The 14,157-nt window shown below is 43.7% G+C and overlaps 1 protein-coding gene and 1 pseudogene across 4 annotated transcripts in view; one reads left to right on the top strand and one right to left on the bottom strand.

Annotated features, from left to right (window-relative positions):
- Positions 1-14,157, bottom strand: part of DHRS7B (dehydrogenase/reductase 7B) — a 61,454-nt gene that overhangs the window by 4,920 nt on the left and 42,377 nt on the right. For all 4 annotated transcript variants that reach the window (XM_043583357.1, XM_043583360.1, XM_043583359.1 and 1 more), the window contains 3 exons: positions 11,533-11,642; positions 3,047-3,263; positions 2,328-2,420 (listed from right to left, as the gene is read on the bottom strand). In XM_043583357.1, coding sequence (XP_043439292.1) covers positions 2,328-2,420; positions 3,047-3,263; positions 11,533-11,642 — 420 coding nt within the window. The remainder of the gene's footprint in view (positions 1-2,327; positions 2,421-3,046; positions 3,264-11,532; positions 11,643-14,157) is intronic.
- Positions 4,747-5,152, top strand: LOC122485068 (annotated as a pseudogene).

The following is a 14,157-nucleotide window of genomic DNA, read 5'->3' as shown; positions in this document are numbered from 1 at the left end:
AAACTTCCATGAAGTGGCTTCCTCTGGAAGAGCCATCGATCCTGCTCCACTTGGGAGAAGTCGAGCCACGGCAGCTTGTCAGCCACGGCTCCACAGTGTGGTGAAAGGTGCTCTGAGGGGGGACAACAGTGACCCGACAATGACATTCTTGGGAAACACACAGCATCTCCACTGAAAATCAGTTTCCTCCAATTCAGAGTTCTAAGTAGCTTAGCCATAGGAAAGGGGCATCCATCAGCTGAAATGGCAGGAAGGGAAAAAGCAAGGAAGTGTCCCGGCAAGGCACGTGAGAGAGTCCAGCGTTGGCCCTCCCTGCGGCACCTTTCTCAGGCCAGCGCCTTTGGTGTGGGCCGAGCTGCTGGGGGCTGGACGAGGAGTTTGCGGGTAGGTGGGTGGAGAAAGCTGCCCCTGTCAGCTGTGATCCCAGGGGTGCAGCCAGGCCCAAAGACTGAGAAGAGTCACCCTGGGGGGGGCCCCAAATAGAAGGCTGCACCCTGATGACTAGTCTCACAGAGTCCCAGGCCGTAGGTCCTCAGCCAGGCTGACTTACCACCATCACCACGACTGTCACTAGTGAGCCTCTCTGACTTGCAGGGCACGGGGCTCGACAGGCCACCTTGATCATCCCACCAGCGGTGGGAAGCGGGTAAGGCCACTCTCCCATTTTATAGTCAAGAAGACTGCTGCTCACCAGGGTTAGCTAATATGCCCAGGCACACCGCCACACTCAGTCTGCTCGTCATAAAGCGCCCAGACCAACTCTGCGGGACCTACTGCAGCCACAGGCCAAGTGGAGAACAAAATTCAGGGAGATTAAGTCAAAGTAAAGTTTGAAAGTAATTTAGTACAAAGAATACTGTATATCCTTTACCCTGATTTAGCTATTATTAACATTTCACCTTATTTGTTTTATCATTTGTGATTATATTTCTTCCTGAACCATTAGAGCTGTCTTAGAGAGCTGTCCTGTGCTGCCGGGAGTCAAAATGGAATGCTGGTGAGCAGGGAAATAACAACCCCAGAAACAACTATGGATGGAGAACCCCACAGTTCACAAAGGACTCTTGGTCTCCAGGTGTCTCCTCTCATCTTTAACACAGCCTTGTGAAGTGTGTGCGGTAACCGTCAGTCTCTTCACAAGCAAGGAGACAGAGGGTCAGGGACTTTAAGTTACTTGCCTAAGGATATGCGACTAGAACCACAAGGCAGAGCAGGGATTCGTATCTGGAGAGAAAGAAGATGTCTTTGTCACAGCTCCGGTTCAGATAGTGTCTGGCCGGATGTCTGGTATGGTCCTTGCAAAGTGCTGACCCGGCTCTGCCCTCCCTCCCTTCGCTGCCCAGCACGCAGCTGCGCCAGGCAGAGGCCCGCACTCGAAGGTGAGAACAGATGACGTCAGCGCTGACTGCACAGGGCAGAGCAAAGGAAGGAGTTCCCCGGGCGGTCCGTGAAACCACCTTTGAAATCTTTCAGCAAAACAAAACCAGGCTCCGTCTGCTTGCCAGTACAACGGGGCGGTAGACAGCGGAGTGAAATATCATCTCAGAACTCTGGCCCAGTCACTCGTACGTGGAGGTGAGTGTGCAAACTGGAAGTCAGTTTGGCAGGGTTAATTTCCTGGTCCTATTTAATATTTCCACTTTTGGGAGTTTATCTTACTGAAACCCTCCCACGAGTGCCTCGAGATGTCAGTATTCAAGGAGGTTCTGGGTAGCACATCATCGGTACCGGTCAAGAACTGAGGGCACGTGATCCTCGTGCGTCCAGGAAGATGGCTCAACAGCTCACGTCGTATCTACCCGAGGCATTACTACTGTATCGTCTGGTGGAATCGGCAAGCCACAAAACGGTATGTACAGTGTGATTCCGTGTTTGTACGCTACCATGTGTTTGCTCACACGAGAAAAGTTTGGAGGCACGTGCCGCAAAGTGACCCAGCGGAAGTGCCCGTGAGGACGGTGCAGACCGACAATGAGATGGTGGCCGGCGCGCACGGCCCTCGGCCCGGCACCGCTCCGGCGCTTCTCCCCCAGCGCTCAGAGAGGAACTCAGTCTTCCCGGCGGCTCCTCTGGCCTGGGACTGGCCGGTCTCCCTTCTGCAGCTGGGGGTGCGGCGAGGACACTCGCACGAGGTCACGCGGGGGAGAGGGGGGTGGGTAAGGAGTGGAGCTGCAATCTGAAGCCCGGCCTGCTCAGAGCACATTCTGATCAATTCCCTCCCACACTCTGTATTGAGTATCTGCCCAGCGACACTACATGTGTTATTTTTATAATCACGAGAAAACATGAGGGAAAAGCATAGGGGAGAGAGACTAGGAAGTACTCACATGCTGATCGGAAAGGAATGCTGATTTTGCCCTGGATGCTGCTGATCGCAACAATATGGCCTTGTCGCCTTTTGATCATGGAGGGCAGGAGTGCTGAAGAAAGAGAGCAGAGGCTTTAGGGCAGGACTTTCTTCTGGTCACCACAGCTAACACTGACAGGAGGCGAGCTTGCTTATTGTATGTAGTCAGAGCCAGGGAGGTGAACAGGGAAGGCTTCTCAATGGGGAGCGCCACGCTTCCTTGGGACTCTCAGGTCCCCTGTGCCCAGCAGACTGCCAACAGGAGGGAGGAGGCCAGTAGAGGACTGGGAAGGAAGCAAGGAGGGAGGCAGGCAGAAGCCTAATCACTAGGAACAGTCAGTCAGCTCAGTCACCTTTTCTAGGCAGAGCCTCTACCCTTGAGTGATGCCCATGGCCGGACATAAAAATATCCCCACTTTGTATGGGTTTCCAAACACCATGAAGAGGAAATGGGGGCGGGGGGGACAATGCTGTATAAATAAAGCTGTCACTGGGGAGAACATCTTGATTTAAGGCTATAAAGCAGACAAAGAAAATGCAAGTGAAAGCCTGGAGAAAAACACCCAAGCTCTAATGACAACACCCATTCCAGGGTAAAATAGATGGAGACGGGTAACATTTAGCTAAAAAGGAACCAAGTAAAGTAAAAAGAACGTCAACATAGCACTGCTCCTTCTTCTTTTACTTCAGGACCGTTACCTTTCGTTAGAGCAACTGGGCCAAAGTAGTTTGTCTCCATGACTTTCTTATCCACGTCTGGGGTAGTGTCCACAATGGCGCCTCGGTAGCTGATGCCAGCATTGTTGATGAGCACATCCACGTAGCCAAAGCACTGCAGGATCTCAGCTGTTGCTGCAACTATGGCCCCAGGGTCCGCAAGGTCAAAGGCCACCGTGTAAGGCTTGTGTGTCTGCACCTGGTCAAATATGACAGAAACCGAATGCATCTTCAGAGTGACAGGCACGTGAACCACATGTCCCTGCTTTTCAGAGGGTGGGGAGTAGCCCGCTGGGCATGACATGCTCAGGCTCTAGCACCTGTCTTCCAAAGAAATGTGGCCTGAAGGATCTTGCCTATGGTGCTCACACCTGACCTGGGCAACCTGTCCCCTGAACTGAAAATGACTTCTAGAGCCAGACTCCCCTTGCTGCCCTGTGCCAGCATGGTGCTCTACGGTACCATTACATCTCAACAGAGGCTCTGTTCTTCTCGGGTTAAGTCACTTTCATTCATTTGTTCATGAAACATTTTTGTTGTTGTTGTTAATATATCTTCTATGTGCCGGGCACTGGGGACAGGGCAAAAAGCAAGACAAACATGGTTCCTGTCTTCTAGAAGCAAACTGTCTAGTGAGGAAGACAGACAGATTCTCTAATTGTAAAGAACGGGATGCCAGAGAAATGAAAAACTGAGCCGTCTAACTTACAGGACTTCCCAATGGAAGTGAGTTTAACAAGAGGCAGAAGGAGTGGGGGTATGAAATGACAGAAGATGGCACAGTAGGAAGTTCTAGGAGTCTGTCTTTCCCCCTGGATGCTGTACTAGCAGGAACTCTCTGATATGACAATTTTGGAACTCTGTAGTCTATCTGATGCTTGCAGCTTCCGGGGCAGTGCTTGGCTGGCAAGTTATGGATAATCTGGGTCAATTCAAGCCATCAGCTTGGTGGTAGCTTTCCATTCCCCACCCCCATCCCTGTGGCAGGCCGCTGTAGGAAAGGCTACCCACATCTCTGGTGCAGCTTGAGGATGCCAAGGTAGGCAACGAGGACCTTGTCTCCAAAAATCAGGATTGTGTTCTGACGGTGGATTGCTGCTCTGATCACTGAGGCGCAGTATGGATGCAAGTTGCATTATTTTAACCACTACTAGCTAAAATAGTTTCCAATAGATTTAAAGGAGTTACACTTATTATTCTGATATTCAAAAATATAAATAAATCCCCAGAAAACACACCTGAGGAAGCCTAGACAATGGACTTCCTAGACACAGATTTTAAAGCAAATGTCTTAAAAGATCCTCAAAGTGCTAAAGGAAGACATGGAAAAAGTCAGAAAATTGATGTATAAACAAAATGAGAATATCATTAAAGAAACAGAAATTATAAAAAAAATTCTGGAGCTCAAAAGTACAATGACAAAAATGGAAAATACCCTAGAAGTTCAAAAGCAGATTTGAGCACAGAGAAGAGAGAATCAGTGAAACTGAAGAGAGGACATCTGAAATCACTGACTCTGAGAATAAGAAAAGAAGAATAAGGAAAAGTAAACAGGACCTAAGGGATCTGTGGGATGCCATCAAGTGGACCAATAAACACACTGTGTAAATCTGAGAAGGAGAAAAGAGAGAGAAAGAGGAAGATAGAATATTTGAAGAATAATTGCTGAGGGGCCTGGCAGAATGGCTCCCTCAAAGAAGGGTGGCGAGAAGGGCCGTTCTCTCATCAATGAGATAGGGACCAGAGAACACATCATCAATATTCACAAGCACATGCATAGAGTGGGTTTCAAAAAGCCCCTTGGACACTCAAAGAGATCCAGAAATTTGCCATGAAGGAGATGGGAACTCCAGATGTGCACACTGACACCAGGCTCAACAAAGCTATCTGGGCCAAGGGAATAAGAAATGTTCCATACATGAGTAACCATGTGTGGTTGGTTGTTCAGAAAACATAATGAGGATGAAAATTCACCAAACAAGCTCTATATGTTGGTCACCTATGTATCTGTCACCACCTCCAATAATCCACAGACCATTAATGTAGATGAGAACTAACTGCTGATTGTCAAATAAAGGTATAAAACTGGGGAAAAAAAGAATTGCTGAAAACTTTCTGAACTTCATGAAAGACATGAATCTACACATCAGAGAAGCTCAACATTGAGTTAGATAAATTCAGAGGCCCACTTGAAACATTATAATCAAACTGTCAAAAGACAAAAACAGAGTCCTGAAAACAGCAAGAGAGAACTACTTCTCACATAAAAGCAATTCTCAATACAATAATCAGCTGATTTCTAATCAGAAACGTTGGAGGCCAGAAGACAGTGGATTGATATATTAAAAGGGCTGAAAGAAAAAAACTGTCAACCAAGAATTCTGTATCTGGCACAACTATCCTTCAAAAAATGAGGGAGAAATTAAGATTCCCAGATGAACAAAAGCTGAGGGAGTTAGTTACCACTAGACCTGCTCTGCAAGAAATGCTAAAGGGAGTCCTTCAGGTTTGAAATAAAAGAAAGCTGAACAGTATAATCCAAAACTATATGAAGAAATAAAGATCTCCAGGAGAGTAAATGCAGGGGCAATTATGAAAGCTAGTATTATTGTAATTTTGGTTTGTAACTCCACTTTTTACTTTCTACATAATTTAAAACACAAATGTGTTTAAAAACTATTATTAATCTGGTAATGAGCAAGTAACATGCAAAGATGTAATCTATGACATGAGTAACGAAAATGGGGGAGGACAGAGCTGTACCACAGTAGAATTTTTGTATGCTATTAATCCCCTTAGAAACCACAAACAAGGGGTGCTTAGGTGGCTTGGTCGGTTAAGCGTCTGACTTCAGCTCAGGTCATGATTTCACGGTTTGTGGGTTTGAGACCCACATCGGGCTCTGTGCTGACATCTTGGAGCCTGGAGCCTGCTTCAGATTCTGTGTCTCCCTCTCTCTGCCCCTCCCGTGCTCGTACTCTGTCTCTCTCTCTCAAAAATAAATAAACATTAAAAAAAATTTTTTTTAAACAGAAACCACAAACAAAACAGCTGTAAAATATACACATAAGGAAATACAAAGGAAATCAAAAACACTTCACTACAAAAAAATCAACTAAACACAAAAGACAGAAATGCAGGAAATGAAGGACAAAAAAGCTGTAAAGTATACAGAAAACAAAAAGCAACCTGGCAGAAGTTCCTCCTTAATATTAATTAGTTTAAATATAAATGCTTTTAAATCTCTAATCAGAAGACAGATAAAATCTGGAATTTCTTTAAAAAATCCAACTATACGCTGTCTTTAAGAGATTCATTTTAAATCTAAAGATACAATTATCTTGGAAGTGAAAGGATGAAAGAAGGATATTCCATGTAAATAATCACCGAAAGAGAGCTGGAGTGGCTGTACTAATATCAGACAAAACAGATTTTAAATCATAAAAGGTTACAAGAGACAAAAAAGGATATTGGATGTAGGCATACCTGAGAGATATTGCAGGTTTGCTTTCAGACCACTGACAGCAACTATCTCAATAAAACAAGTCAAATGAGTTTTTTGGTTTCCCAGTGGATATAAAAGTTATGTTTACACTATACTGTAGTCTATCAGTGTGCAACAGCATTATGTCTAAAAACAATGTACATATCTTAATTTTAAAACATTGCTAAAAGTGCCAACCATCATCTGAATTTTCAGTGCGTTGTAATCACTGATCACCATAACAAATTAATAATAATGAAAACGTTTGAAGTATTGTGAGAATTACCAAAATGTGACACAGAGCTGTGAAGTGGCCAAATGCTGTTGGAAAAATGGCTCTGATAGACTAGATTGACACAGGGTTGTCATAAACCTTCAATTTGTAAAATACACCATATTGGCGAAGCACAATAAAATAAGGTAAGCCTGTAAGAATAAAAAGATAGTCATTACAGCAGACAGATATAACAGTTATAAATATCTATGTACCTAATAACTGACACTCAAAATATATGAAGCAAAAATCAACAGAACTGAAGGGAGAAACAAACAGTTCTACAATATTTTGATATTTCAAAACTCCACTTTCAATAATGGATAGAACAACCAATCAGAAGATCGGTTACAAAATAGAGGACTTGAACAACATTATAGACCAACTGTACCTAACAGATGTATACAGAACATCCCACCCAACAACAGCCTAATACATATTCTTCTCAAGCACACATGGAACATCCTCCAGGAGAGACCATATATTAGGCCACAAAACAAATGTCAACAGATTTAAAAAGATAGATATCATTTAAAGTGTCTTATTCAACCACAGTTTAATGAAGCTAGAGATCAGTAACAGAAGGTAAACTAGAAAATAAGCAGAAATTAAATAACACACTTTAAAACCACTGACTCATAAAAAATAACAAGGAAAATTAGAAAGTATTTAGACACAAATGAAAATGAAAACACCACATAGCCAATCTTATGGGTTGCAGAGAAAGCAAGGCTAAGAGGGAAATATATACCTGTAGTTGGCTACATAAAAAAAAAAAAAAAAAGATTTCAAATCAGTAACATAACTTTACACCTTAGCGAACTAGAACAGAGCAAACTAAACCCAAAGCTAGCAGAGGAGGGAAATAATACAGATTAGAGAGGAGATAAAAAAAAAATTCAGAGTAGAAATAAAGAAAATCATGAATGCAAAAGTTGGTTCTTTGAAAAGATCGACAAAACTGAAAAACCATTAGCTAGACAAAGAAAGATAGGATGGAAATAAATTAGAAATGAAACCCTGGGTGGTTGGTTAAGCATCCAGTTTTGGCTCAGGTCATGGTTCGAGTCCTGCATCAGGCTCTGTGTTGACAGCTCAGAGCCTGGAGCCCACTTCGGATTCTGTGTCTCCCTCTCTCTCTGACCCTCCCCCACTCATGTTCTGTCTCTCCCTCCTTCAAAAAAAAAAAAAAACATTAAAAAAAATTAGAAATGAAAGTGGGTCCTTACCTAGATAAAAAAGATGATACTATGAATGACTGTATACCAACAAATGAGATAACCTAGAATAAATGAAAAAATTCCTTTAAACACACAAATTACCTGACTCAAGAAGAAATAGAAAATCTTAGCAGACGTATAACAAACAGGTAGAGAGATTAAAGCAATAACTTAAAACCTCCCAACAAAGAAATGTCATGCACCAGATGGCTTCACTGGTGAGTTTCACCAAACTTTAAAGAACTAACACCAACACTTCTCATACTCTTCCAAAAAACTGAAGAGGAAGGAAAGAATACTTCTTAATTCATTCTGTGGGGCCAGCATTACTCTGATACCAAGTTCAGATAAAGACATCACAAGAGAATTACAGACCAACATCCTTTATGAATATAGATGTTAAAATCCTCAACGAAATACTAGCAAACCAATTTTAACAGCATTTTAAAAAGATTATTCACCACAAACAAGTGGGTTTTATCCTAGGAATGCAAGGGTGGTTCAACATAATAAAATCAATCAATATATCACATTAATAGAACAAAGGAAAAAAACCCATAGGATTGTCTCAATTGATGCAAAAAAGAGACTTGACAAAATCTAACACCCTTTAATGATAAAAACTCAGAAAACCAGGAATGGGGGGGAATTCCTCAATGTGGTAGAGGATGTCTAAGAAAAACCTATAGCTAATATATGTTCAATGGTGTAAGATGGAAAGTGTTCCCCCTACGATCAAAAACAAGACAAGGATGCTTGCTCTCACTGCAGCTATTCAACACAGTACTAGAGTTCTAATCAGAGCAATTACACAAGAAATAAAACGCACCAAAACTGGAAAGGAAGAAGACAACTATTCATAGATTAATGTGATTCCATATTTAGAAAACCCCAAGGAATCCAGAGAAAGCTATTACAGCTAATATAAGTCAGTTCAGCATAGTTGCAGGGTACCAGGTCAACACACACAGATCAGTTATGTTTCTACACACTAGCAATGAATAATCTGAAAAGGAAATTAGGAAAGAAAATCCATTTATAATCGCACCTAAAAGAATTAAATATTTAGTAATAAATCTAACTAAATAGGTCAAAGATTTGTATGCTAAATAAACATTACAAAACGCGAAATTAAAGGAGACCTAAAACACAGAAATTAAAGGAGACCTAAATACATGGAAAGACATCTCACATTCGTGGACCGGAAGACTTAACATTGTTGTCGATACTACCCAAAGTGATGTACAGATTCAATGCAATCCCTATCAAAATAATAGCATTTTTTTTGGAGGAAATAGAAAAAAATCCTAAAATCCATGTGGAATCTCAAAGGTCCTTGAGTAACCAAGACAACACTGAAAAAAAAAAAAAAAGAACAAAGCTGGAAGACTCACACTTCCTGGTTTCAAAACTTACTGCAAAGCTACAGCCATCAAACAGTGTGGTACTGGCATAAAGACAGATATACAGACCAATAAATAGAATAGTGAGCCCAAAAATAAACCCTTGCATTCATGGTCATGTGATTTTTGACAGGTGTGGCAAGACATTTCAAGCAGGAAAGAACAATGTTTTCAATAACTGGTGCTGGGAAAACTGGATATGAACATGCAAAAGAATGAAGTTGGAACCTTACCTGACACCATACACAAAAATTAAATCAAGTGGATTAAAGACCTAGATCTTGGTGTCAAACTATAGAACCGCTTAGAATAAAATATCAGGGAAAATCTTCGTAACATTAGATTTGGCAACATCCTCATGGATATGACACCAAAAACACAGGTGACAAAAAAAATAAATTGAGCTTTGTCTAAAACTAAAAGCTTTTCTAGGGCATCTGGGTCGCTCAGTCAGATAAGCATCTGACTCTTGATTTTGGCTCAGGTCATGATCTCACCACCATGAGACTGTGCCAGGCATTGGGCTCTGGGCTGACATTGTGGAGCCTGCTTGTGATTCTCTCTCTCCTCTCTCTGCCCTTTGCCCCCCTTTCTCTCTCTCTCTTATGCACTCAACAATCCCTCTCAAAATATATAAACAAACTTTAAAAATAATTACATTAAGTTAAAAACTTTTCTTCATCAAAGGATACTGTTAAGAAAGTGAAAAGAAAATCTACCGAATGAGAAAAAAATCTTTGCAAGTCATAGATCTAATAAAGGACTAATATCCAGAATATACAGAACACTAAACTCAACAACAAAAACAATCTGATTAAAAATGATGGGAGAAGGACTTGAAAAACGCTTCTCCAAAGAAGACATACAAATGGTCAGTAAGCACATGAAGAGGTCCTCAACATCCTATGAAATTACGGAAATGCAATTCAAAACCACAATGAGATGCCCCTTTATATCTCCTAGGATGAGTATACTTTAAGAAAATAGTAAAAAATGGAAAGTAACAAGTATTGGCAAAGATGCAGAAAAAGCAAAACCCTGGTGCACTGCTGGTAGGAATGTAAAATGGTATAGTTTCTGTGGAAAACAGTTGCCAATTCTTCAAAAGCTTGTATATAAAACTACCTATGACCCGGCCATTCCACTCTTAGGTACAGAGTCAAAAAAAGTGAAAGCAGGGACCCAAACAGATATGTGCACAGGTCCCTTCACAGTAACATTATTCATGACAGCCAAAAGGTGAAACAACCCTAGTGCACATGAACAAATTAACGGAGAAATAAAATGTGGTATAAATGTACAAAATCTGGTATATATGTACACTGGAATATCACTCCGACATGGAGTACTGGAATGAAAATGGAATGAAATTTTGATACATGCTACAACATGGGTGAACCCTGAAGACATAAGGCTTAGTGAAACAGCCAGACACAGAAGGACAAATACTGTATTTTCCACTTATACAAGGCATCTAGAAGAGGCAAATTCATTGAAAGGAAGTAGAATGGAGGTTTCCAGGCACTGGGGAGAGGGGAGGAAGAGTGAATTATTGTTTAATAGGTATAGAATTTTTGTTGGAGATGATAAAAAGGTTTTAAGTATAGAAAGTGGTGATAGTTACACATACTCTGAATGTGTTTAATGCCACTGAGTTGTATACCTATAAATGGTTAAAATAATTAGTATGACGTGAATATTTTATTTAAATGTACATCTTTCTATGCATGTAAATACTATGTTATGTACATTTTCCACAATTAAAACTTTAGAAGTCATGGCCAACCTTCCCCCGACCCCCCACCATAAATAAAGAGATGACTAGGTATTAGCCAGGTAAAGGCGGAGGGAAAGCGTTCACGGAGGGAACCGCCTAAATGAGCAGTGCTAGTAAGTGGCAGAGAGGGGATCTGAACCGTCTGACAGTTCTCCCTCCGCAGGCCGTGGGGACCCATTGCCTACCCTGGCATCGAGTGACCACATGGGTGCCCTGCACATGCAGCAGCCCAAGTGGCCGCTATCTCCTCAGATGCCTGCAGACAATGCGCTGCACCTCGTGCCCACGGCAAACACACCCCTGGGCTCACCTTGGTGGCCAGAGAGGCAGCAAGTTCTTTGGTGAGCTCTTCCAGGGCCTCCCGGTTCCGGCCACAGAGCACCAGCCTGGCACCTGCAGTGTAGAAGACTTTGGCGCATTCTAAGGGAAGAAGAAAGAACCTTGTCAGCTGAGGAGATTCCATGCCTTTCTTCCCCGGTGCAGGTCAGTCCAAACTTACCCGATGTTTCAGAATATGAATTTGTTTCTTCACATGCTCTACACATGTGTATTCACCCCTGCTGTGGACCAGGCATGAAGCCAGGAGTTAAGGCCCCAATAACAAATGAGCTCTGTTGTTGTCCTGAGAGAGCTCAGGGTCAGCGGTACAACAGACATCCACAAGCCAAGAGGAAGGCCGAGACTGGTGGACAGATTTGTTAGGTACCATGCTCAGAACTTTCCATAATGATCTTTAGCTCTGAACAACCCTGTGAGCATTATCCTCATTTTCACAGCTGAGGAAGCTCCAAGAGGTCAAGTGATACACTCAACGATCAGGCAGCACCAGCTACTGCGAGACCGTGGTTTGCCAAGGCCTGCATTCTGGCACAATCTAGGCTGTTTCCCAAATCATTTCAATGTAACAGGTACAGATCTACGGGGGGTAGATGGTTCCTACAAGCACAGGGGGCACAGGACTCTGTTGAGAAGGGATGGGGGGCCCTACCCCAGTCCTGAGGCCTTGAGGGGCTGTTTCTCTGGAAAGCGCTTAAGGCTAAAGGAGCAGAGTTTGCAAAGCACCTGAGGGGCCACGGACAGACACATCTGGGACACAGAATGTCAGCCTTGCTAGGCTGGGAAATGACAAACAAGTCAGAAGAGCTGAACGTGCCGGGTGCCTACAACAGCAAAGGATCAGTAAGGGAGGCTGTGTCTAAGAGGCTGCCTCCGGCTGGGTGAGAAGAAGACTTGTGGCGATCAGGCTCTGCTGAACCCACTACAACATTCCAGGCAACAAGTGATGAGGACATCAACTGAGACCAAGGTACCTCTATTAGCGTTCTTTTGGTGGCAAGAAAAGAGACCCAACACACACTGGGGCAAAGCAAAAAGACTGACCAGGAGGATGCTGGGATTGCTCAAGAATGAAGAAAAAAGAGCAGAGTGGCCAAGGCTGGGGAGGGGCAGGAGTGGTGGCTGCCCAGGGCCTCCGGCAGCAGGAACCAGGTGCTGGCAGGGCTTTTCTCCATTTCATCTCCTGGGCCTGGCTTCCTCTCATCAACACAGCTCCCCTGACTCTGGGAGAGGGGCCTCTGACTGAGGCAGGCTCTGTGGCCAGCTGCGGTGGGGTGGCATCTCTAAGACTAGCCCAGCAAGGGTCACAGGTAAGTCCCCTGAGGCCCAGGGGGAAGTGTAGGGAGGGGAGACCTCCAGAACCAGGACTAGACTGTGGGGGATATTGAGAGATCAAGTCTGTCAATTCCTGGTTGGGATAGGAGGAGGTTGTGAGTCCAGACAGGGTGTACCGGTCTGATAGTCCTTCACCCACAAAAGTGTCAAAAGCTAGAAGGGCTCAAAACAGGAAGGGAAAAGAAACTCCAGCATCCTTCAGGAAAACAGAGAGAAAGTTCTTTTGACATCTAGATTGTCTTGTTGTGCAAAGCCCTCTCTTTTCACTCTACAGCTCCTCCTTTAGCTACTCTTAGAGCTTTCACTTACCATCCTCAGACCAGCACCTCTTAGTATGTCTCCAGGTGGACTTTTCTGGAAGGAAGTGCTAAGTGGACTAAACCAAGGGATTTTCAGGTGCGCTATATCACCTTCTTTGACGATCTGGTTGGTCTGTTCACTGGCTCATCCTGACAAAGGGCACAAACCCAGACAGAGCTGCAGCCCTCACTCTGCTTGTCCCCACATGGTCTGGTCAGGATCACAGCTCCTGCCCAGCCTGCCTTGCTGTGCTTTCTCAGCAGAGCAGCAAACGCCTCATAGGGGTGGGGGTGGCGGCTGCCCTCAAAGCCAGACAGCAGCATTCCTGAGGCTAGATCTGCTCATCTGGTTTACAAAATCATTCCAAAAGATGAGGAATCTCTGGCATGGCCAGCCTCCTCACCCCATTTCATCCCGACGTGACTGACACAATGGACGTGTCATAAGGTCCACAGGGTGCAGACACGCAGAACCAAAGGTGGGGAGAGGCACACTAGCATATAAACAGCTTCTGGAAAATGGTCACATACATTCTGCTTAAGCTTTGCTTCCCAGCAAAGCCAAAAAAGGGAGGAAATTAAAGTCTGTGTAGGGAGTGACAGAAATGAAAACAACAGATTGCAAGGATTCCATTTTCATTTCTTGAAAAAGCTGACACAGGGAGGCAGGAGGGTCAAGGGAAAAAGGAAAACAGTCCCAAAGTACCATTTATCTAGCTAGGGCTGCCAGACGATTCCCCAGTGCTGCAGGCACTCTGGGCCTCCTACATCAAGATAGTTATTCACAACCTCAGGGCTGAGGCTGGCTAAAGTGAGTATGCAGAACATTCTGTTCCTTTAGTCAATGGTCTTACTGTTTTACAAGGATAAGCTCATGGAGCTTAAATATACAAAATAGGGGAGAAATACAGAAAGCTATCTGAAGACTATCACAATTCAGACTTTCAGAGCAGCTGACACGGCAG

Source organism: Prionailurus bengalensis, chromosome E1, assembly GCF_016509475.1.
Source record: "Prionailurus bengalensis isolate Pbe53 chromosome E1, Fcat_Pben_1.1_paternal_pri, whole genome shotgun sequence".
NCBI lineage: Eukaryota > Metazoa > Chordata > Mammalia > Carnivora > Felidae > Prionailurus > Prionailurus bengalensis.
This window is presented reverse-complemented; position numbering and strand designations above follow the sequence as displayed.